The 23,386-nt window shown below is 42.3% G+C and overlaps 1 protein-coding gene across 1 annotated transcript in view; it reads right to left on the bottom strand.

Annotated features, from left to right (window-relative positions):
• LOC145392896 (uncharacterized) overlaps positions 1 to 23,386 on the bottom strand; it is a 291,202-nt gene that overhangs the window by 20,097 nt on the left and 247,719 nt on the right. Inside the window, exons 2-5 of the mRNA XM_080267181.1 lie at positions 22,765 to 22,948; positions 20,264 to 20,905; positions 13,140 to 13,366; positions 760 to 862 (exon numbers count right to left, since the gene is read on the bottom strand). Coding sequence (XP_080123307.1) covers positions 760 to 862; positions 13,140 to 13,366; positions 20,264 to 20,905; positions 22,765 to 22,948 — 1,156 coding nt within the window. The remainder of the gene's footprint in view (positions 1 to 759; positions 863 to 13,139; positions 13,367 to 20,263; positions 20,906 to 22,764; positions 22,949 to 23,386) is intronic.

The raw sequence follows: 23,386 nt of genomic DNA, 5'->3' as shown, positions 1-23,386 counted from the left end.
ACATCATCAAAGCCCAGAACATTTTTGCTTCACTTCACAAGCAAAATCCCATTCAATTATTTTTTTCATTTTCATTGTTAATTTTTGGATTTGCTTTACTGGCACATGTATGATTAAGTAACTGGTCAGCTAATAAGTTATAAAAGGGGTTGAATCCTTGCCATAAAAAAAAGAAAAAAAAAAAAAAAAAAAAAAAAAAAAAATCATCATTATCATCCAATCCTATATTGCCCCATGTGGAGCGTAGGAGCCCGGGGATAGGCAAGTTGGTCCTGACATTTAAGATGAGAGTGACCAGCCTCATTCATCCCTGACGGGCATTATGCGAGTAATAAACCCCAACCATCCCTTGGATATAAACCTTCAGCGGCTCAATCTGATTGGAGAGCCATAATCACCCACTAAACCACCAAGTGCCAATATTTGGTTATATGGTTACCACCCAGCATAGTAAATGGTTTCCTGGTGTACAGGAAACCATTTGGCTTGTCACTCAGTGTACAGTATAGTCACCCAAGGGCAGAAGGAAGAGGAAGGAATGAAGGAAAGAAAGACAGAATAAGGATTGTAAAGTCACCTGTAGGGAAAAAAAAAAAAAAAAAAAAAAAAAAAAAAAGGATGACCAGGTACTGTATATGGCAGAGTTGAGGATGAGAGCCTGGACACAAAAGAAGAGTAAGAATGGAAATATTAAAAATGCTGAAGACCTAACATATTTTAAATCAATAAAAAACATGTAAAAATAAAAAAGCAACTTACTGACACACAAGCTCGCCAACGATTTTGAACATCATACAGGTGCCGCCGTTGAGGCAGTACCCATCATAGGGACACTTGTCCACAAAGGGGTGAGGGTCTATAGCTGTGGAATAAAAGATGACTAGTAAGTACCAAAATATTACCTCAGTTAACATACAATTAGCTTAGTTAATGGTAGAAACATGAGGCTTCATTACTTGAACTGTAGATATTATGAATGCCTATGCACATGTACAGTGTTTAAAAATAAAAGCCTGAATATGAGTTTATGGTAATATTGCTGTCAATTAGATCTTTATGTACTATAATGTACTTGCAATGAATAAACTACACCAGCATCCAACATGAGAATACAGTTACACAAACAAAATACCAGTCCCTCTTTACTATTGTGGCTCTTTCTACCAGGTAAAAATAATCATATTAAATAGATGCATGATTCAAGAGACAAGTAAAGAATAAATATCAGTTTATTAACTCTCTCATGACAGGCACAATTCTATCATTGTATTCCAGTTCAGGTACGAGTTAGCCAAAGAAGCCTGAGTGAATTAATATTGTCACCAGTGACCCTCTCATGATCAGGACCATTCTGGCATTATATTTTAGCTGATGCCTGTATGATTTTATTAATCTTAGTGTGGGTTAAAGGAGCCTGAGAGAGTTAACAACAAACTTGTACTGTGATGATCCAATGACACAACCCAGAAGAGGCATTAAGTTGTTGCTGCTGCTGTTGTTTTTGCTTAACTCTGGTCTGACTGAGCAGACACATCAACCACAAGTAAGCAACTGCTTCTGTTGGGTTGTCCCACAGGCACAGTACAGTACATAACATGTGCAAGGATCTGGTGCATCCTTGCAGTAGACAGCACCTCACCAGGGTTCTTCCCACGGCAAGGTGCAAGGAAATATGTGAAAGTTTGGCTCCCGGGTGATGCCAGAGCTGCCTCACCTGGGATGCACAGTGAGACCATGTTTAGGTTCCTCATCAGTGCCACACGCATTAAATGACCACAAGAAGTAGCTGCTTATTATTAATTTTGAAGACACTCTGAATACACTAGTAACAGCAAAAATACAGTAAATACCATCATTACATAAATACTAAACTACTGCAATGCACATACAGGGTACTTTAAAAATTGCAACTTTTAATTATCATATTCAGTAAATTAAACTTACTTGTACAATATTCAGATACTCCTTGCAAGGAAATAAAGGTTGCATATTACTCATTTTCCTAAGTTCAAATTTCAAGATCAAATAACCCCCAGTAGCAAGTGATAAAGCATAATCTAGAACAGTGCTAATGGGGCAGCATGTCACCAAGGTCCAGCTTATCAAGCACTTGTGCACTTGTTCAGCGCCTGAAGTCTGAAGATTCTCAAAGCGATTCAGCCCTTAACAGCCCTTAAGAGTGATAAGTAAGAGCACAGCAGAGATGTGGTAATGATCAGGTGCATATGTATAATAGTATACAATAAACATGAGTAAATCTTCTTTGCTGGAGTTATGGTTGAATAACAAAATTCAATAAAGGAAAAAAAAAACCTGATGGATGCGAAACATTAATCCAGAAAAAATGTGCTGCAGAAAAACAGATAGAGCAAAATTATTCCACATTTGTTAAGAGAAGCCATGTCTGATACTGTATATCATATTAATGCAGCATGGAATGGAAGCCAGCATCAACAAAGCAGGAAGCAAGAGAAGCAAAAATGAACAGCAGTAGGGAGGAGTGTGACCTACTTAACAGAAGGGCAAGACGGGAGAGTGATGATTTGGGAGGCCATCAGAGTTATGAAAGCAAGAATAATTCAAATTACTACAACTTAACATGGAAGAATATGAGAAAGTTGTAACCTAAACTGACAACTACACTATTAGTTATCATGCTGACCATCAACAGCCAATTGTTTAATGGTATTTTACTCAGAACTGTTATCTGACTGAAGTTACAAGCACATGAATGCTGAGAACTACAATCTTACAAATACTATAGATTACAAACACATAGATAACGTTGATAATACGCTGTATTATACAGACGGCTGTTGGATTATCATACAGCTACTATGAGCACTGCATTTACATATTTACCTAGAACTCTAGAAAGGCAACCTATTTATATATACAAGAACATAGATGGATGAACATAAAAGCTCTGCATTTCAAGTCAGAATGTGGCTTTCATTAAAAAAAAAAAAAAAAAAAAGTAAACTTCTGCATCCTACATAACCAAAGCTTTATACTGTATTCACCACTGGTTACTCATCACAAGTGCCCACTATAGGAATGTACTAGATTTATAATGTGCAGTAACTTCTTCCCTATGGCTATAGCTATTTATTTTCTTATGCACTCCCTTGGTATACTTCCTCTCCTCTCATTACCTGCTCATTACATTATTAAATTACAACTAGTATTAGTACTGAACCATCAGAAACTTTATGTTGGCTAAGTATTTCAATTATCCTGATTTGAATAAATTCAACAGCAACAATGTAACCATAAGTGTGGTATTAAGCTTTACATTGATAAAAAATAATTAACAAAACATCAGAAACATACAGAATTACAGACTGAACCCTACATATTCATACACTATTACCATTAAATGCTACTGGTGAAGTTGATACACGAAGATTTAGTGAGTACAGCCAAGTGTGGCTCAGACAATGCCAAGATATGCTACAAAGGGACTAAAGCATCTGACAATAATAGGAGAAAACAGGCAAGAGATGGAAGTAGGTATTGCTAATGAAGAGTTAATTGCATCAGACTAAACTAATGATGGTAAAAGAATGGAAGGTACAAATTGAGAACAAAGAGAAAACAATCCTTAGACTGAAGACATGATTCACAAAATACGAGGGACACCTTCTTTACTCCACATCTTTCATTAGTCTCTGTTTCTTGTCCTATTCACTCTATACAACCCATACACATTTCCTGAGAGTCCCATTTCCACTGCTCTTACTCTAGGCTTTTCACATTCATACCATACCAAACTCTCCTCAAATGATGGCAATGACTCACCTTCATGCAGTCCTTTTGCTGCCTCCATACACAGTCTTACATTTTCTATCAATGTCTTCAGAGCCCCAGCCACCTTCCTTACCCTTGCCATTCTACTCTCCATTTTCTTTAAGCACTTACCTGCCTGTTCTGTTACTACACAAAGGAATTTATACTCTTCTGCCAATTTAAGTTGTTTTCCATTTGTCAGCATTTCAAGTAAACCTCTATGAAAGGTACATATCACTGAAAGTCATCAGCTCTCTCAATAACAATCACTTTCCTCTTATTTGAATCTGACTGAAAAGATTATATATATATATATATATATATATATATAATAGAGAGAGAGAGAGAGAGAGAGACAGAGAGAGACAGACAGACAGACGTGCAGTTAGCTGTAATTTATAAGAGTCATGTGTGCTCTCAGCTTGAATATTGCTCACCCCTGTGGAATGGATGTGGAGAGGTTGAATTAAAACAATTAGAAAAAATTCAGAACAAAGCTGTTGAGTTATTAACAACACTGCCATTACAAATATACTACCTCCCCTACAAGTAAGAGGGGATGTTGCCTCCCCTGCATTATTTTACAGATATTTTTATGGCAAATGGTCAGACAAAGTTGTGTCCATGGTGCCACCTCTCCATGCCTTCCCTCGTGCTACACGGGCATCTGGTAGCGCTCATGACTGGAATGTCACTCAGCCATATTGCAGAACTTCTGCCTATCAGAATTCTTTCATTCCCCGTACTGCATCTCTTTGGAACTTGCTTCCCCAGAGTTGCTTCCCTCCAAACTTCAACCTACAGCTGTTCAAGTCTAACTGTTACAGATATTTTATGAACAGAGGACACCAGTAATCTGGTGTATGGATTATTTTTTTTTATTCATTTGTTTTTCCTTCCTCGGTTCTGTTATTTAAAAAAAAATCTATCTATCTATCTATCTATCTATATATTTCCATCATCCAATCCTATGTTGTCCCATGAGGAGTATAGAAGCCTGGGGCTAGGCAAGTTGGTCCTGACATTAAAGATGAGAGTGACCAACCTCACTCATCCCTGAGTGGCATCACGCAAGCAACAAACCCCAACCACCCCTTGAATATAAACCTACACAGGCTCAATCCGACTGGAGTACAGTATATCCCCCTAGTACGCGCCTATATGGGCAGCAGAGGACATCGCGTACTAGGAATTCACATACTGTGAATACATAAACTTATGGGAAAAATTACATATGGGCGGCACCCCCCTTCATGGGCAATCCTTCAGACCTAAATATTGTACTATACAGGGAAACTATCTAAGACATATTACCCATTATAAAGTAAACCAACAAGATTATGGCTTTACTAGGTAAATCAACAAGGATATGGCTTAACTAAACCAACAAGAATATGGCTGCTCACCTTTACCCATTATCGTTTCTTGGAGGGGCAATGTCGCGTACTCGGGGTAACCCCGGATCTGAGCCACTCTTTGCTGCCTGTCTTGCTTACAAGGATTTCAATTTGTGTACTAATAAAAAATACACACACACACACACACACACAAAAATAGGTCCTTCCATACAAGAGGGGTTGAGTACTCGGAACTCGTGTACCGTGGGCATGTACTGTACCTTAATTACCCACTAAACCACCAGGCACCATAATTTGGTTATATGGTTACCACCCAGTGTAGTAAATGGTTTCCTGGTGTATGGGAAACCATTTGGCTTGTCATTCAGTGTAGAGTCAACTATAGGCAGAAGGAAGAGGAAAGAATGAAGGAAAGAAAAACAGAAGAGGGAATGTAAAGTCACCTGTAGGCACAAGGAAGAGGAAAGAATGAGGGAAAGAAAGACAGAAGAGAAAGGAAGGAGGAGAGTATTTTGCAGATACCCAAAACAGCACTACATTGAGTGAGTGGATGGGGAGCATCCCCATCTACCACTACAGTATATATCATCACATCACACACCTTTGCCTCACTCTAACACTAACACTGAGTAATTCGGTCATCCATCTACTGTAGCCTACTTGGAATATAGTTGGTTACCATCATAAGAGGTCTTTAGCTAAGACTGTCAAAAATTTTAACAACTCTATAAGCACATAAAACCTATACTCCTTCTCTATCAATCTCCTCATACTTTGTTTCCAGATTCACAAATGTCATATTTACTTTATATACAGTACCTTACAATCCTTGTTACATACTTCCTCCACTATACACTGCATCTGTCTTACTACAAAAATTTGATTCACACATCCCCCACAATGCCTATAACCACCCTGTTCACCACTCACCAGATATCCTGGTATCTTCCGTATACAGTGTTATCTTCCACATATATACTGAGACACATATAAAAAAAAATTATCTAACTTTTGAAGAGAAAATAGTAGCAGCCTTCTTCCACTCTGCTGGTAAAATCCCAATCATCCAGACCCTTTTGGATGTTTCTAAATTTTTAAAATATTCAGTTTCATCTTCTGCATTACATTTTATCTTCAGAGAATTTGCCTCATCAATGCCTACAGCTTCCAAAATCATATCCTATAATTTGTAAGTGTTGTAAGATGAAATACTGTACATTACTACAGGGTGAGATACTGTGAGTGTAATTAAGATGATGTGCATCATCATCATCATCATTATTATCCTGACCTCTTTTCTCTCCAAAGGATGGGGGAGGTAGGGTCCAGACAGCAAGAAAAAAAAAGACAGAAGGAGAAACTAACGAAATGTCTGCCCAATTGAATGGGCCAAACTCTTAAGCTCCCAGAATCTTGACTCCACCTCATGAGCATAAACATCCACACTAACACACTTCACATTGCCTATCAGCCTGAGTCAATCCAATGACTATCACTTCACCAGGAAAGACCATAGGTGCCAAACCTTGTAAGACAGAACATTCCTCTGTACAAAATTCTTCCAACTAGCTCAGTCCACTGTTGTTCTCTAGCCTCATCACTCTCCATACCTTGCATTCTCACACACTCCCATACCATATCTATTCACCATCTTCTTGGTCTACCATGTCTCCTTCCACCTTCAAACACAATATGATACCTACCAGGCATCAAATATGTGTAAAAAAGAAGAATAAGAAACATTAGACATCTGGGATTAACAATATATTGTTCTGTCATGCAGCACTGAGACACTGGATACAAAAGAAGCTACTACCATATGGTAAAATGGGGGCAAGAAGCAAAGATAAAAATGGAAGGCAAACAAAGATGGAACGAGCTCCAATACATCAAGGATTTCCAGAATTTAGAGAAGCAGAGAGTAAGAGATAAGAAAGAAAGTAGTTGTTGTGGCCCCAAGCTCATCTGAAACATGAACCCATGGGACTGTAGACTTTAGCTGTCCTTCTCCTACAGTCCACCATCCTCTTTCTGGGGAGGAGGGAAGTAATTGAGGGACAACTGTATAACCAGGCAGTCGAGCAGTAAGTTATATCTGTGCCATCACACGAAGGAGTTTCTCTCTAGCACCAGAAATAAGCTGTAATGAAATACAGCAAAAGGTATCATAAGAGGTGACTGAGTTCGCAAGACAGACACTGAGATATTAAAGAGGGGAGTTAAACCAGTGCCAAGATAAACAGATTTGCTGGGAATATCTTGGCTGATCAATTTGCAGACAGATTCTGTGTAAACTGAGAAAAGAGGTTTCATTACCCATTCTCAGTATGGTGAAGTTTTTGCTAATATGCATAGTCTTTGCTTCTGCACTTTGCTTCTTCCTGCTCAGTCTGTACAGATGCTCTCATTACAGTACCTGCTAAACTGCTATAACCTACTAAGTACATTAACTCAGTCCATACCGTATGGTATAGCAATTAATTTTCAATCTGTTAAACTAGTCTGCCACTAATCTACAGTATTTACCTCAGCCTTTCATGGTACTCAGACATCAGAACTGCCTACACTCTCTTTCTTTCTCTGCTGCAATTTTTTTCTTGTAGTTCTCTCTTCAATTCTCATTTATCTAAGCAGCATCTCATTCACATTTTCTTCATAATTCTGCAGCAATGAAATATCAGACACCCATCATATGACAACATTATCTACTAGTGACACTCCCATGGCCAAAATCAGCAATGCAGTACTGCTTAAGCCTTAAGTATTCACCTTCTCACCCTGACAATCACACCAACTTCTTGACAGGACAGAATTTTCCTCATTTTCGAAAACTGCTCAGTGTTCATCATTGCCATTATTACATGTTATAGTAGCACTTGCTATATTGCATATATCAAAAGATATCAGTTTATTCTTAGCTGCATTAACAGCATTTTATAGAGGAATCTATCTATCTATCTATCTATATACCTAGGCTGCTTCCCCCAAGGAAAGGGAGGTAGCCGAGACAGGACGACTCACTCTCCATTTACTCATCCATTCAAACACATTCATTCGCATCTTAGCCCCAAAGGGGAGAACGGACAGATCCTCACCGCACCACACCGCACAAGGGTCAACTGGGCAATGCAATCAGTGACATTCGCAGCCGGGCCCGACAGCAGAACTGGTTTACCCCTGCCACATCATAACAGACCCATCCCCTTACCTGCACCTGACCTGACTAGCTGATCAGACCAAATGCGGGAGAATATCCCCTCAGGGCTGCGTCATCACTTATTCATTCACAATTTCTCTCCATTTATTTCTGTCACGCACAGCCACTCTTCCTTGCTCAACAGACATCCCTCTCGCATCCAGCGCTCTCTTCACACTGTCCATCCATCCTATTCGTGGTCTTCCTCTCAGCCTTACACCTCTCACATCAGATCTAGTTATCTTTTTCACCAATCGCTCATTATCCATTCTCTCCATATGCCCAAACCATTGCAACACCCTCTGCTCAACTCTACCAGCCATCTCCAAAACAACTCCAGTTCTCCTTCGCACTTCATCATTTCGCACCCGATCCATACGCGTCACTCCACACATACTCCTCAGACATCTCATCTCCATTACATTCAAACTTTTCCTCTCTGCTACACCCATATTCCATGTTTCAGACCCATATAATGCAGTCGGTACCACAACACCCTCATACAGCCTTCTCTTTACATCCATTCTAAGCGAACGACATTTAAACACTTTTTTCATTCCTCCCAGCACCTTTCCTACTTCATTTATTCTAAACTTCACTTCTGCATCTATTCTTCCATCCACAGCAACATGTGACCCTAGATATTTAAAACAATCTACCTCCTCAAGCAACTCACCATTCAAAACTATATTCATCCCCCTACCATCTATCAACCTCAGTACACTTCATCACTTTACTCTTATTCTCATTTACTTTCAATTTCTCCTCTCACACACCCTTCCAAACTCCTCTACCAACTCTCTCAATCTCTCCTCTGAATCAGTCACCAGTGCAGTATCATCTGCAAACAGCAGCTGCTTCAGATTCCACTCTCCTCCATCAACATTTACCAGACTCAGACCACCTAAAACTCTTGCATTCACCTCCCTTACAACACCATCCATGTAAATATTAAACAACCAAGGCGACATCACACATCCCTGTCGCAGCCCCACTCTCACGGGAAACCAATCACTCACAGCATTTCCCACTCTTACACACGCTCTACTATTTACATAAAAACTTTTCACCCCTTTTAGTAACCTACCATCAAGTCCATACAATCTTAAAACAGTCCACAAAGCCTCCCTATCAATTCTATCATACGCTTTCTCTAAATCCATAAATGCCCAAAACACATCCTTGCCTTTCGCTAAATACTTTTCACACACTTGTCTCACAGCAAACACCTGATCAACGCATCCCCTCCCTCTCCTAAAGCCACACTGTTCATCACTAATTACTCCTCTGTACCCTCTCTAACTCTCATAATTAACACTCTACCATACACCTTACCTACAACACTCAACAGACTTTTACCCCTAAAGCTAGTACATTCATACTTATCACCCTTGCCTTTATACAACGGGACCACACAAGCATTTGCCCAGTCAATTGGCACCATACCTTTCTCAAAGCACACATTCAACAATCTTACTAACCAGTCAACAATAGTCACTCCACCAACCTTCAGGCATTCCACAGCACACCCATCCATACCTGCAGCTTTCCCCGCTTTCATCTCCTTTACTGCCTTCTCCACTTCCTCCTTCGTGATCAAAGAATCATTCAACTCTCCCAACACATTTATTCCTTGCACCCTTCCATCCGCCACAATCTCAGCCACCCTTTCCTCCTCTACATTTAACAATCTTTCAAAATACTCTGCCCATCTCTTCCTTACTGCATCCATCTCAATTAACATCCTTCCATCCTCTGCTTTTACTCGTTCTTCCTTCCCAGACTCTCCCCTTTCGCACCCTTTTCACCTCCTTCCAAAACATTTTCTTATTCTGCTGAAAATTCTCTGTCAGTAGCCGCCTACCCCACCTCTCATCTGCTGCCACTTTAGCATCATGCACAGCCCTTCTCGCTCTATTCCTCTTCTCCTTATACCTTTCATATGACATCTCATCCTTCCTCTGCAGCCACACTTCATATGCACGTCTCTTCTCAGCGACAGCCATACTTACTTCCTCGCACCACCATTCACTTCCTTTTCTTACACCACCACCCACACGTCTCACACCACACACCTCTTCTGCATGCCCCACCACAGCACTCTTAAACAACTGCCATTCCTCCTCCACGCTGCCATTTTCCCGATCTTTCACTGCGTTCCACTCATCTTTCAATTTCTCCTGATACTCTATCTTTTTTCTCTCTTTTATCCAACTCAATCACTATCAAAACCTCCCTGCCACACCTAACCCTCCTAGCTCTCATCCATCTCTTACCTACTCTTAACTTCCCTCCACCAGGTAGTGGTCAGACATACCTCCACCCTCCCTCTCAGAACTCTCACATCCAACAATCTTCCTATTACATTCCTAGACACAACCACATAGTCCATCAAGGCTCTATCAACAACACTTCCACCCTCCTGTCTCACCCATGTATACTTATAAATATCTTTCTTCTCAAACAGCGTATTCCCAATCACCATCTCTCGCTCAACACACATCGCTATCATTCGTTCCTCATTTTCATTTCTTCCAGGCACACCATGCATACCAACTACGCCTTCAACTGCTACATTTCCCACTCTAGCATTCAGATCTCCCATCATTACCACATTCACATTCGCTTCAAAACTCTGCAGACACTCATCAACATCATTCCAGAAAGACTCCCTCTCTTGTTCATCCCTTTCACTACCAGGCCCATATGCACTCACAAACACCCACAACTCACGTTCAAATTTCGCTTCACCCACATCAGTCTCGATGACACCTCCTTCCATTCAATCACACATTGCTGAACTTCCGGACTCACTAACAAGGCCACACCTTCTCTTGCCCTTCCTCTATCAACACCTGACAATCTTCCATTCACACTTCCAAACATAGATTCCCCCTTCCCTTTCATCTTCGTTTCACTCAAAGCTAACACATCCAACTTTCTTCTCACAAACATTCTCCCAATCTCCTCCCTTTTAGCCTCAATCGTACTACATCCACGCACATTCATAGACCCAATCTTCAGGGTACGGGGATAACTCCATCCCCCATCCCTTTCTCTGGCCTGTCTCTTTTTAGGAACTACAAAACAGAGGAGGGGGTCCCTAGTCCCCTCACCCCGCCCCTTTTAGTCGCCTTTTACGACACGCAGGGAATACGGTGGCAGTATTCTTCCTAACACAACCTGGCCGCAGAGTAGTAGTACCACCCCATAGTGCGGCCAGGTTGTGTCCCCCCCACCATCAGAAAATGTTAAGTGCAATACACAAAATTTCAGAAACTGCTTTGTCCACCATTTTCATTCATACATTTTATAGTAGCACCAACTGTATTACATATATCAAAAGACATCACTTTACTCTTAGCTACATTAGCAGCATTTTTTGGATGAATTTCCAGCAGAAAATGATAAGTGCAATACAAAAAATGATGCTGTAGTAATGGTACTGCACAAAACATTTTTACTCAAATAGCTTGGTGGCGACAATCATCCACTCACCTGATGCAGAACTGCCTACTTTCTTCACGTATATCATTCTTTTTTTGCTTCTTTCCTCCTTTATTCTGATTTCTCCTATCCTTCCTGTCACTCTTTATTACTCATCTTTTCACCTCATGTAGCTCTACACTTGTCAACCCTAATGGTTTCCTGTAACCAAGAAAACCACTCATAACACTAGGTGGACTATATAATCAAATAATGGGATGATGTGGAGTCCACTATGGCACCACTGTTAACTGGGTTGAAAGACACAAACGTGGTGTTCACCCAGGAACCAAACCTCCAAAACTCCTCACCACACCTTGCTGTGGTGAGGTCCTGTCTGCCTTGGGGGAACACTGGTTCACTGTATGGGACTGCCTTGCAGAGGTGGTTGCTTGACCGTGGTTGATGGGTTTGCCCAGCTAGACAAACTGGGGGTGCTCAACGACAACTTCTACGGCCAGATGTCTTAATCTTAGAATGGGTGACCATGAACAAGTGGCACTTCCTCTAACTCACACCATCCTCATCCAACCACCCATCCACCTCATCCTCAGTTTCCCCATCTCCCTCTTGCTCTCCACTTCATCCATATATGTTGGCCTGGCTATCTCTTACCCTCCATTCACTCCACAAGGTCAAACCATCTCAGGGTACTTCTTTCCAGAACATCTACATCAACATCCCAACAATTCTAAGCTTCCTGTCACTGTTTATATAGTGTAAGGATTTACACTCTCTTTTGATATTTATTAGTTGGGCCATCAGTCAAGCTAATACAAACAGAATAAACACATCCTTATAAATAAACCTAAATAGAGCACATAATTTTGGAAGCACTGTTTTCCTGTCTTTACCTTATTTACTTTATACTGTTACGTACTGTACTACATGACTGAGTCTAATGACCACATTAGTTACTCACTTTAAGTACAGCATAATCAAAGAGTATTCAATTTAAGAGAGACTGGTATGGAGCAAAGTATGTATACTACTAGGGTCATTGTACAGTACTGTATGATGGTTCATTGGTAATGTCCTGATTTTTAAGCAGTATCTAATGGATTTTATTAATAACTTGCATAACTCTAAAGGTACAGTTCCATTTAGAGTCATTAATTATGCTGACTCTAAGCAATATCTTATCTCAAGAAAATCTTCCCCAAACATATACCTGTATATACTGACACCAGTACCACAATAGCATATGTTAATTTACATTGCTCATGTAGAACACCGAATGAGCCAAGACATCTCCAGTTGTGTATTTGAGTCTATCTTTTTACAAATATACTGTATTTATGACTGCTTACGTGGGACAACTCTGATCCTGGCCTCGGCCTCAGCCTCGCCTGCCACAGACTTGGCCACACACTTGTAGATGCCAGCGTCATCAGCCACAGCGTTCCTCAGCACCAAGTGTGATACCAGCACCCGTCGCTGGGGGCTGGGAGGACGCCGTCGCCTCGTCTTCCTCTCACCCTCACCACGATTAGTGCTGACATTACTGCTGCTGTTACTGGTACTGGTGTTACCATTTCTGAAACAATCACGTAAAATTACTCAGATACACTTACCTGTACATTATTAAAAAGCTAATAAAGTACATTTCAGATATACAAGAGGTAAGATATAATAATCAGTTCCTATTACAAGTGGTTACAGGGTGTCAAATGGTAGCCTGCACATGGTGGCGCTGTGCATCCAGGGTGATGCAGCTGCGGCGTCCACCTGAGAGACAAGTCCCCCGTATTTCCCTGCACCTCACCATGGGAAGGACCATGGCCCAACCCTGGTGAGGTGGTGCCTACTACAAGGGGGCACTGAATCCCTTCATGGTGTATGTACAGCTATGCACTATACCAGTAGGCCGGCCCAGCAGAATACTGAAGTGAAAAATTAATCAATACAGCAAGATTCTCAGTAATAATTGATTGCTGTGGAGATCACATTATAGTAAAGACTGATTAGGACACTTTATGTTCCACACACACACACACACATACATGTATTATATTTTGGTTTAAGAGACTGTGAGTATTAACCCGCCCCGTCCCGACCACTTTTTGACCACTGGTACCCCCCAATCCCGACCATTTTTCGACCCTTTTTTTTTTTTTTGCTAAAACTTTCGCTTTTGGTGAGAAACATCGAAAATTCATAGAGAAATCGCTCACCTGAGGTTTAAAATACTCATTACAGGTAGGAGAGCCTCCTTACCTTACTGGGTTTTCTATCAGGCTGGCACCAAAGAAAACGAGTTCTATGGGAGGATAACTATTTCACACCACTCATAAACGGTATTTATTTATTTACTGTTACGAATTTATATGTAGTACAAGAGTATATTGGTTTTCAAGCAGTAATATACTGTAGGCATTATAAGCATTGTTTCACTCACTAATACCTGACCTTTTTTTGCCACATTACCTGATCATCATTTCTAACTGTTTCTTCCTCTAATGCTATGTAAAGTTTGTCCTCCACATTGTCATTGATTGGGGAATCACTCTGGCCCTGAATTTCGTACCGTGGCATGACATGGCTATACTGGCCAGGTCACTGATAACAGGTGAATTGCTGAGAAAAGGGCCTGCAGGGGGGGGGAGGAGGTCATGCTGGGTAAGGCATTGTCTCTGCCTGGCATCTTGTTGAGGAAGGTGTCCCGTGTATACGTACCAAAAATGACTCGCGAAAATTGAAAATTGTGGAAATTATGAACCTTGCAATTGCAGGACGTTGAAGTACGTCCTCGGGATTAGCTGTGACAAAACGTGAGGACGTGGAAGTACGTCCTCGGGACGGCGCGGGTTAAAGGTACTTTGCATGGAAGTAGTAGCCTACAAAATTAATGTATCTTTTAAATATAATGCCACATATATAGACCGAGTGAGGAGAATGGAGAATGAGAGATTGATTATGAGTGAATGCCAGCAAGGTGCACGAGGGAGGGGAAGGGAGAGACATATGATGAGACAGGGATGAGTTAGAGAGTATGAGTGGGGGTATGAATTGGAGAAAGAACAGCCTGATGGAGGGGGACAGAATGACATGGAGGTGTTTCATTTGTGCCACCCCCCCCTTCTGGGATTAAGTTTGACATATAGTATAGCCAACTGATAGACGGATATCGAGTGGTATATGAATTTTTGAGGACGCGTATTGCATTTACATGGAAGGACAGGTAGTGTATAATTCAGTATATCATGTACATGCAGTATCGTGTCTTTAGCATTATAAGAATATGATAATCGACAAATCGTATAGGCTACACACCAGGTTCGCATTGTTAATGATGAGATTCGTAATACTCCCTTTCTTAGTGATTTATTATCTACATTACATTAAATGTCCTATTGTATATACTGATGCAAACCATGGCAAAATTAACCCACCATTAATATCGTACTACGATGGAAAATAAATCGCCAAGGTCTTAAGATAAAGCCCCCTAAAGTATCCCTGAGTGCGTGTCCCTTGGCGGCTGTTTCCCCATGATGGGCTATATGCAAAATAAATAGCCAATGATGAATTACAAGAAAACCTCCAAGTTCTCGGTGCAGTATGTGTGTGTGAGGATTGATTTGCGTATGTGATGTGTGTTCATGTGAGTTGAGTATGTGTGCGCGTGTGGCGGCTGGTTTACGTGTGCGAGTGTGCGTGTGGCGGCTGGTTTGCGTATGTGCGTGTGCGTGTGGCGGCTGTGTTTCCCCAGGGTGAGTTCAGCTGGCACGGCGCCACCCACGGCGCTCACCGTCCGCTTGGCGCCAACAAATGCTCCTACGCCAGCCACCAACGCTTACACAGTCCTGTAATGTGGTGGACTATGGAGGCTCCCTTGCACCTATTCCTTTGCGGTCTAATATCCTTTTCATCTGAGCATATCCTATCTGAAGAGGCATTTTTTTTTTTTTTCTGAAGTTTCGCCATCTCCAGACTATATCATCATCATCATCATCATCATCCAGACCTTTTCCACTGAAGGTGGGGTGAGGTAGAAAAAAAATAAATGATAGAAGGTTTGTCCAAAAGTACGATCTTAAAAAACTTAGGAAAGACCCCTCGCATCTGAACAGGTTAATGAAGATTATTTCCCTGCCCCTTCCAAAAAATCCCCCTTAAGCTGAATAAAACCAGGATGAAAATAGCTACAATAAAGTAGATCATCACACTGAAGGAGGCAATATTCTTTTTTGAACCATCCGAGCTTCCTCAGTATCAACTGAGCATGCATTAATAAATCTGAAGTGGTTAAGAAGTGGTACAGATGGGGTGGGAGACAACGAAAAACGATCGCAGACAGAACGTGGTGTGTGTGTGTGTGTGTGTGTGTGTGTGACGATAATTTCTGAAGCACATGAATACAGAACGTGACTGGCCCTCTCCATATCATTGCTGATCGATCTCTGTGATGTGGGATGCAGGCTGATATCTTATAACACCTTACACCAAAGAAATGAAGATGAAGAAAAAAGAAGGCTTATCCATATCTTAGCGTTCCTAGTTTTAACTCTTCAGTCCCATAACGTAGCATCTCCAGAAGATTTTTTTCTCAACTTGATTTGTTGTAGTGAAGGTGGTTCGTAAATAGCGCTCCACTATAAACCCTCCTGATGGTATCTTACGTGTTTTGGGGACAACTCAGTCTAGTCTGCTGGTGTGGGTGTGGGTGTGGCAATGGCAGCAGGAAATGTATAAACGATGCAGGGCAAGTGCTGATAACGCTAACTAAATCGTCCCAGCAACACACGAGAAATCACCCAACAGAGTGGAAGAGGAGCGTTATGTCCACCCTGTATTTGGTCATCCTGACTGTATAAAATCATCTGGAGATTGGAAAAATACGAGGAAAAAAAAAAAAATAAGGGGAGGAGCGTTCAGAACACACCGGTAGAATCTCAAATAAAATGTCTGGTAGCAGCAAGAAAATGTAAATAACCAAAATGAAGGTATTAACCCCGTCATGGTTGGAATAAAGCTATTTCTTTCTAAGGCCAAACGATTATATTACGACACGAGTGAGTCAAAGGGGCATGGATTTTCTTACTGGTGTACCCTTCCATCTCACTGTTGGGACAGTTCTAGTATTCCGCTCCAGCTGACACTATACAATTTCATACAGATTACGAATCATAGGAACCCAATGGTGGCGTGAGATGCAGAAATAAGCTGGTGAGGATGTTTGCTAAGGGAGACTCCTGTCCCACGAGAATACGGCTCATCAGCCTGGATTCACAAACAAACTTACGATGAGACTCCTGTCCAGTAGTGCAGCCAGGTCTTCACAAATGGTAGGGGAGGGCAAAGTGAGGCCAAGATGAGATCAAGCCCTATTTTGAAGGGTCCCAGTCCTGCACTGTATTTTTTCATTTTTTAACAGAAGATGACAAGAAGAAGGAAAAACAAATAAAAAAATCTATACACGCATGAAATGATTTGCAATTTCATGAGGGGCGAGTGAGGAGGGGCAGGCACCCCTCAAAGCTACGCCACTGGATCTGTCGTAACTAAGAACTGTTTTGGAAGGAAAATAAGGAAAGCATTAGAGGTGGATCGTAAGAGGCAAATGCTCATTCACACACTTACTAGCTGTACTACTAAATTCCAAATTTCGCATGGATATGAGTAAGATCCAATAAAATGCTGGGGTGTAATATTCATATAAATCGCCAATTAAGACGTACTTGAGAGAGTCGCAAGTCCGCGAGAGTACGAGACTAGGTGAAGTATTCGTAAAGGATATAAGCTTCCATGGACGTGAAATATTAGCGGGACTCATTTGCTTGCCACTTTTTCACTTAATGTTCATCTGGTTTGGATATAAAGAGTTGTGTTGACAGCTATATGAGTGAAGACAAGTGTAGCCTGTAAACAAGCATCATATTCACAACTTTGGGTCGTATTCCTGGTGGCTTTGGAGATATCGTAACACCTCTCCCTTAGCAATTTATTCTGTACATTACACCTGACGAAAAATATGTCGATCTTATGAGAATGTTAATGTGTAATATGCAAAATAAATCGTTATGGAAGGTGTCGCGAAGTCTTCTACGTCACCTAAAACACTACTTCTAAATTCAAGACCTAGAGCGCGACCTCGGAATTTCAAGACCCAGAACATGGCCCCTAAATTCAAGACCCAGACCACGGCCCCCTCAAGACCCAGAACGCGGCCCCCTAAATTCAAGATCTAGAACACGGCCCCTAGATATAATACCTAGAACACGGCCCCTAAATTCACGACCTAGAACACGGCCCCTAAAGTCAAGACCTAGAACACGGCCCCTAATTTCAAGACCTACAACACATACCTTAAATTCAAGAAAGTTCCTGAATACAGACTCAGCAGGAGAGAGTGTCCTACCGCGCCGCTCACTCACTCTTATAAATCAATAGGACTCTCAGGTCTTATGAAACGCGGCTCACACTCAATTCGTCTCGTTCCTTCATTATTTATTACCCGGATCATGCAGTTTTATTGCTCTGGCCGTGTTTATCGGCGTGTTTGTTTGAGTGTGTGGGTGTGTGTGTGGGTGTGGATGGGAGGATGAGTATGTGTATATCGGGGTGTGTGGATGGGAGGGTGTGTATATGGGGGGGTGGATGTTTGTGTGTGTGCGGGTAGGTGGATGTTTGTGTGTGTGCGGGTAGGTGGATGTTTGTGTGTGTGCGGGTAGGTGGATGTTTGTGTGTGTGGGGGGAGGTGGATGTGTGTGTGTGTGTGTGTGTGTGTGTGTGTGTGTGTGTGTGTGTGTGTGTGTGTCGGCCACAACCATACCCCCACAACCCCCTCTATCATTACTATTTTTATTTCTCCTGTCCATTCTCTCTTTCATACACTTTAACCCTTCAATCCAGGACGTATTTCGTTTTATTCTTATTCTTACTGTCTACATACGATTTTATTCATCAAAGCTCCCTTGCCGTAAAAGGAGATAATGAAAGTTGTCTAACTCCATCAGTTTGAAAAAAGTATTCTCATGCTGAATGAAGAATAATCAGACCGTAGCACGAATAAGAAGACGTCCTTCGGGATGAAAAAGTTAATAATAATCAGCAGATCTTCCTAACTGCAAGGGGGTGTGGCCGAGTGGTTATAAAAGCTGGTGATTCGGACTGATATCGAGGGCTGCATGTTGGAATCCCAGTGCACCCCCGGGGAGTTGTTCATGGGGTTAAATTTGTGATGGAGTTTATTTTCATCTGAGGGAACTGGGCCACTCTTACAACGTGAATATAACGTCTTGGTTGCATGAAATTCGATGAACCGTAGATATGACGTAGGAATGAGTCTCCTTGGTTGCTGGTCAGATTTATCATCCGGTCTGAATACACCTGGCCAGCAACTAAACTCAAAGGGGCTAGGGATCTTTGCCAGGTGAAAATAAATCAACTATAGCTCCGACACTTCCATAAGCCCAGTGACACGCTACAAAAACGCCCTTGTTGCTGCCAAGTATTACATTGTGCTACACGGGGTATCCCAGTCTCAAGCAGCCCCCTCACCCCTCCCTCAAGGCGGTGGCATAATAGAGCGTGCAGTAACTCCTGCTGGTGCATCATTAAACCAAGAACAGTCGACCCTCAGGCAACAGACTTCCTAGGACCTAGATCTACTCCACGACCAGAATCGGAAACATTATAAACGAACAGGCAGCATTACCATCACCACAACTACCAAAACACTGTCAGCTATGGAGAAGCAGCAGCAGCAGTAGTGGTGATGGTGGTAGTAGTGGTAGTGGAAGAAGTAGTACTAGTACTAGTAGTAGTAGTAGTTGTTGTTGCAGTAACCCCAGATGCATCTGGAAATAAACATGGATGACTGCAGGCTGAAGCCGCACCCCTCCTGCAGTCGACCATCCCCCTTTCAGGTGATGGGGGGGGAACTGAGAGGCGTTTGCATAAGCAGGCAACGAAGCCGCCCAGCCATGTTAGTGTCACAGAGGGAAAGAGCCCCTCTGCAACATCAATTATATAGCATATATATATATACATACATATATATATATATATATATATATATATATATATATATATATATAGATAGATAGATAGATAGATAGATAGATAGATAAACAGATAGATAGATAGATATACATATTACCACCGCACCTACTACAATACGTATTCATCAGTGTCTTTACAACTGCCATCAGCATCACCACAAATGATCACAGCAGCAACTCCACCTCCGTTCATCACCAAAGCTACTGCAGCCTCTCTTCATACCCAAGACCTACCACCACAGCGACCATCCTTTCCATCCACAAACACGACCAGCCACCGCAACTGTCTCATCGTTTATCACCAAAACTAGCCATCTGCCATCACAACCACGACATACCACCACAACCACCTCCACTTACAACTACAGCCACGAACGCCCACCCTAGCCACCACCTCCTACCATCCTAACTACCAGAAAAAGACTCACCTGGACCCTTCATGTCGCCTCCTGACGCCCCCTGTCGTCGACGGGGTGGTCGTGCGTCGTCTTTGCTCCCTCGTACCTCCCAGGCGTCGTCCTCGTCGTCCTGTGCGTCGTCTCGCTTCTCTTCCCGAGCCTCCTGCTCTCCCCGCTCGCTCGTGTCGCCTTGGAGTTCCAGTCGTTTCATCAGAGTTCTCCCTGTTTTGTCGTCTGCCTCTCACTCTCTCGGGTTTGGATGTCGTTTCCGCTGAATTCTCCTCTCTTCTCCCTCCGGTTCTGTCGTGCCTTGTAGCTCCTGTCGCCTCAGTCGTGTTCTCCCTCGCTTGTCGTTTCCTTGAAGCTTTCAGTCTTCTCCCCTTGGCCTCTTCCCTTGCTAACCTCCTCCCTCTTCCTCTAGCCAGTCTCCTCCTTCTCCTTCCCTCTCCTGCTCCGGAGATCCATCTCCTCCTAGCCTCTTCCTCAGTTAGTAGCCTCTGTCTCCCTGATTCTCCTCCGTCTCCTCCCTCCACTCCTCTCTCTCCTGCTCCCTCCTTTCTTTGGTCCTGTCTCCGGTCCACCTCGGTTCTCCTGGGCCGAAGTCTCCTCCTGGGCCCTCTCTGTCTCCCGGTCTCCTCAGAGGGATTCGTTACATCGCGGCTGTACCTTATTCTGGAGGGGAAGGACATGCAGGATGAGGAGGTGAGAGTGAAAAAGTGTGTGTGTGTGTGTGTGTGTGTGTGTGTGTGTGTGTGTGTGTACGTGGAAGTAAGAGAGTATGTGGGGGAGAGGGTGAATGTGAGAGTGTGTGGGCGTGAGGGAGTGTGTGCATGCAGGAAGGGGTCGGATAATCATCGTCTTCATTAACCCATTCATATCCAGGGGCTTTCCGAAACTGAATAAAATCGTCTGGCAGCAGCAAGGATAGCCACCCCCCCAAAAAAAAAAAAAATAAAAAAAAAAAAAAATAAAGGAGGCCAACACACCGAAAGGGTTAATAACACGTATCCTCGTCAGCTAATCTGCCTCTCAAGCACTTCTTCGTGACATATAAATTTCTGAGTAGGGCACATCAACCCCCTCCTGGTCGGAACAACTCTTGTATTGTGTTCCTGCTTTTGCCAGACAAGTTTATTCAGCTGAGAGTGAGACATACTAGCCTTGTAGTATTAATATTCTCAAGTATGTTTTGTATATACCCAGGGTGAGCTTAAAGAGGACGCTAATATCACACAAGGGAATATTAAAGGAGCAATATGCAAAGTATTACCAGGGGAAGATATGCCAGAAATATTCCCAAGCTAAGGAGAACAGCCGAATCTGTGTGTGTGTGTGTGTGTGTGTGTATGTGTGTGTGTGTGTGTAATAGTGACAGAATTATGTACGTAAAAATGTGATTGTCTGTGTATGTTCAGAAATGTGTGAGGAGTTGTGTGTGTAAACGTCTGAGATTATGTACGTTACATATTTTGTGACTTTGTATGTGTAGAAATGTGTGTGTGTGTGTGTGTGTGTGTGTGTGTGTGTGTGTGTGTGTGTGTGTGTGTGTGTGTGTGAGTGAACGTGTGAGATGTCGCAATAATGTGTGAGGAAATCTGTATGTGAAATCTTATGAATGTGTTTGTATAAAAAAAGAAACGTGAGTGAATGTGATGTATGTGAATGTATATGTACAAAATGTGAGTGAATGTGTATGTAGAGAAACGTATGAATGTATGCGTGTGTATAAAAACGTATGTGTGTATGTGTATGTATAAAAACGTGTGAGTGAATGTGTATGTGTATATGTGTGAGTGAATGAGTGTATGTACCCGTATGTGTGAATGAATGTATATGTAAATAAAGCAAATTGTGTATATACGAATGTGTGAATGAATGAATGAACAGAAAATATGGCATGAATTATCCCATGAGATAAAATACAAGAATAAAATATGAAGTAATGTACTGAAGAAAATTTGGTCATGCAATTTCAGGATGGTGAAATACGAACAGCTACAGGAGGAGAAGGAGGAGGAAGAAGGGAAAAGAAAATGAAAAGAAAGAAAAGGAAAAAAGAAAGAAGAGGAAGAGGAATAGAAAGAGGAAGAAGAATAAACAGGAAGAGGAGGACAGTATATAGAAAACGGCAGAATATGAAGGGAGACGGAGTTAATATCTCCCCAGTAATATGGACCCAACAATTTAGAGAAGCGATGCATTTAATGGCATATTTTAGAGATGATATGGAAGAGGGAGGGAGGGGGAGATAAGGGGAGGAATAGAAATGAGCAAAGGCTTTGGAACGGAATAGAAATGAGGGACAGAATGGGTGGGAGAGGGGCGAGGGGGAACAGGGAAGCAACAGAGGATGGGGAAAAAACGAATGAAGAGAGGAAGATGGAGGGAAGAATGAAGAAAGCTGAGGAGAGACAGGGAAAGGAGAAGAGAAAGTGGAATAAGAAGTATGGAGAGAGAGAGAGAGAGAGAGAGAGAGAGAGAGAGAGAGAGAGAGAGAGAGAGTCAAACCCTATCTCCCCTAAAATACAAACTTTCGCCGCCGTTGTCTCTTGATTTTGTTCCTGATCCTGATTTTGCGTGAGTTGTGGAGGGGGATGTCGTCCTTGAACCAGTGCACTTCGGGGAGTGGGTTGCCCTCCACGCTGCACTCGAGGGTGAGGTTGTAGTTCTCCACCACTGAGTCGTCCCATAGATTGCTCACCTTCGGGGCCTGACCTGTGGATGAGGAAGAAGGAGAAGAGTCAACTTGGGATATCAGGTATGGAAGATTCTCTCTCTCTCTCTCATCAAAAGCGTTAATCCCTGAGGGGGTGCCCGGTGCCACCTCCATGTCGCCCTGTCCTCAATCGTCAGGGCGCCCTTCCTCCAACTCACACCACCCTCATGTGTTCATGCATATACCTCTCCACCTCATCCTCGGTCTCCATTTCCTCTTCCACTCTCCTAGTCAATCTCTTACTCTCAGTTCTCTTCACAAGGTTACACACTTCAAGAGTCTTTTACTCTCCATTCTCTCCACAAGGTTACATACACTCTCCTAGTCAGTCTCTTACTCTATTTTCCCTTCACAAGGTCACACACACTCTCCCAGACAGTTTCTTACTCACCATCCTCTCCATAATATTACACAGACTCTCCTAGTCAGTCTCTCTC

Source organism: Coenobita brevimanus, chromosome 23, assembly GCF_032717465.1.
Source record: "Coenobita brevimanus isolate Jiangsu-jjx chromosome 23, ASM3271746v2, whole genome shotgun sequence".
Taxonomy (NCBI): Eukaryota; Metazoa; Arthropoda; class Malacostraca; order Decapoda; family Coenobitidae; genus Coenobita; species Coenobita brevimanus.
The sequence above is the reverse complement of the archived record's forward strand: the minus strand, read 5'-3'. Positions and strand labels throughout refer to the sequence as shown.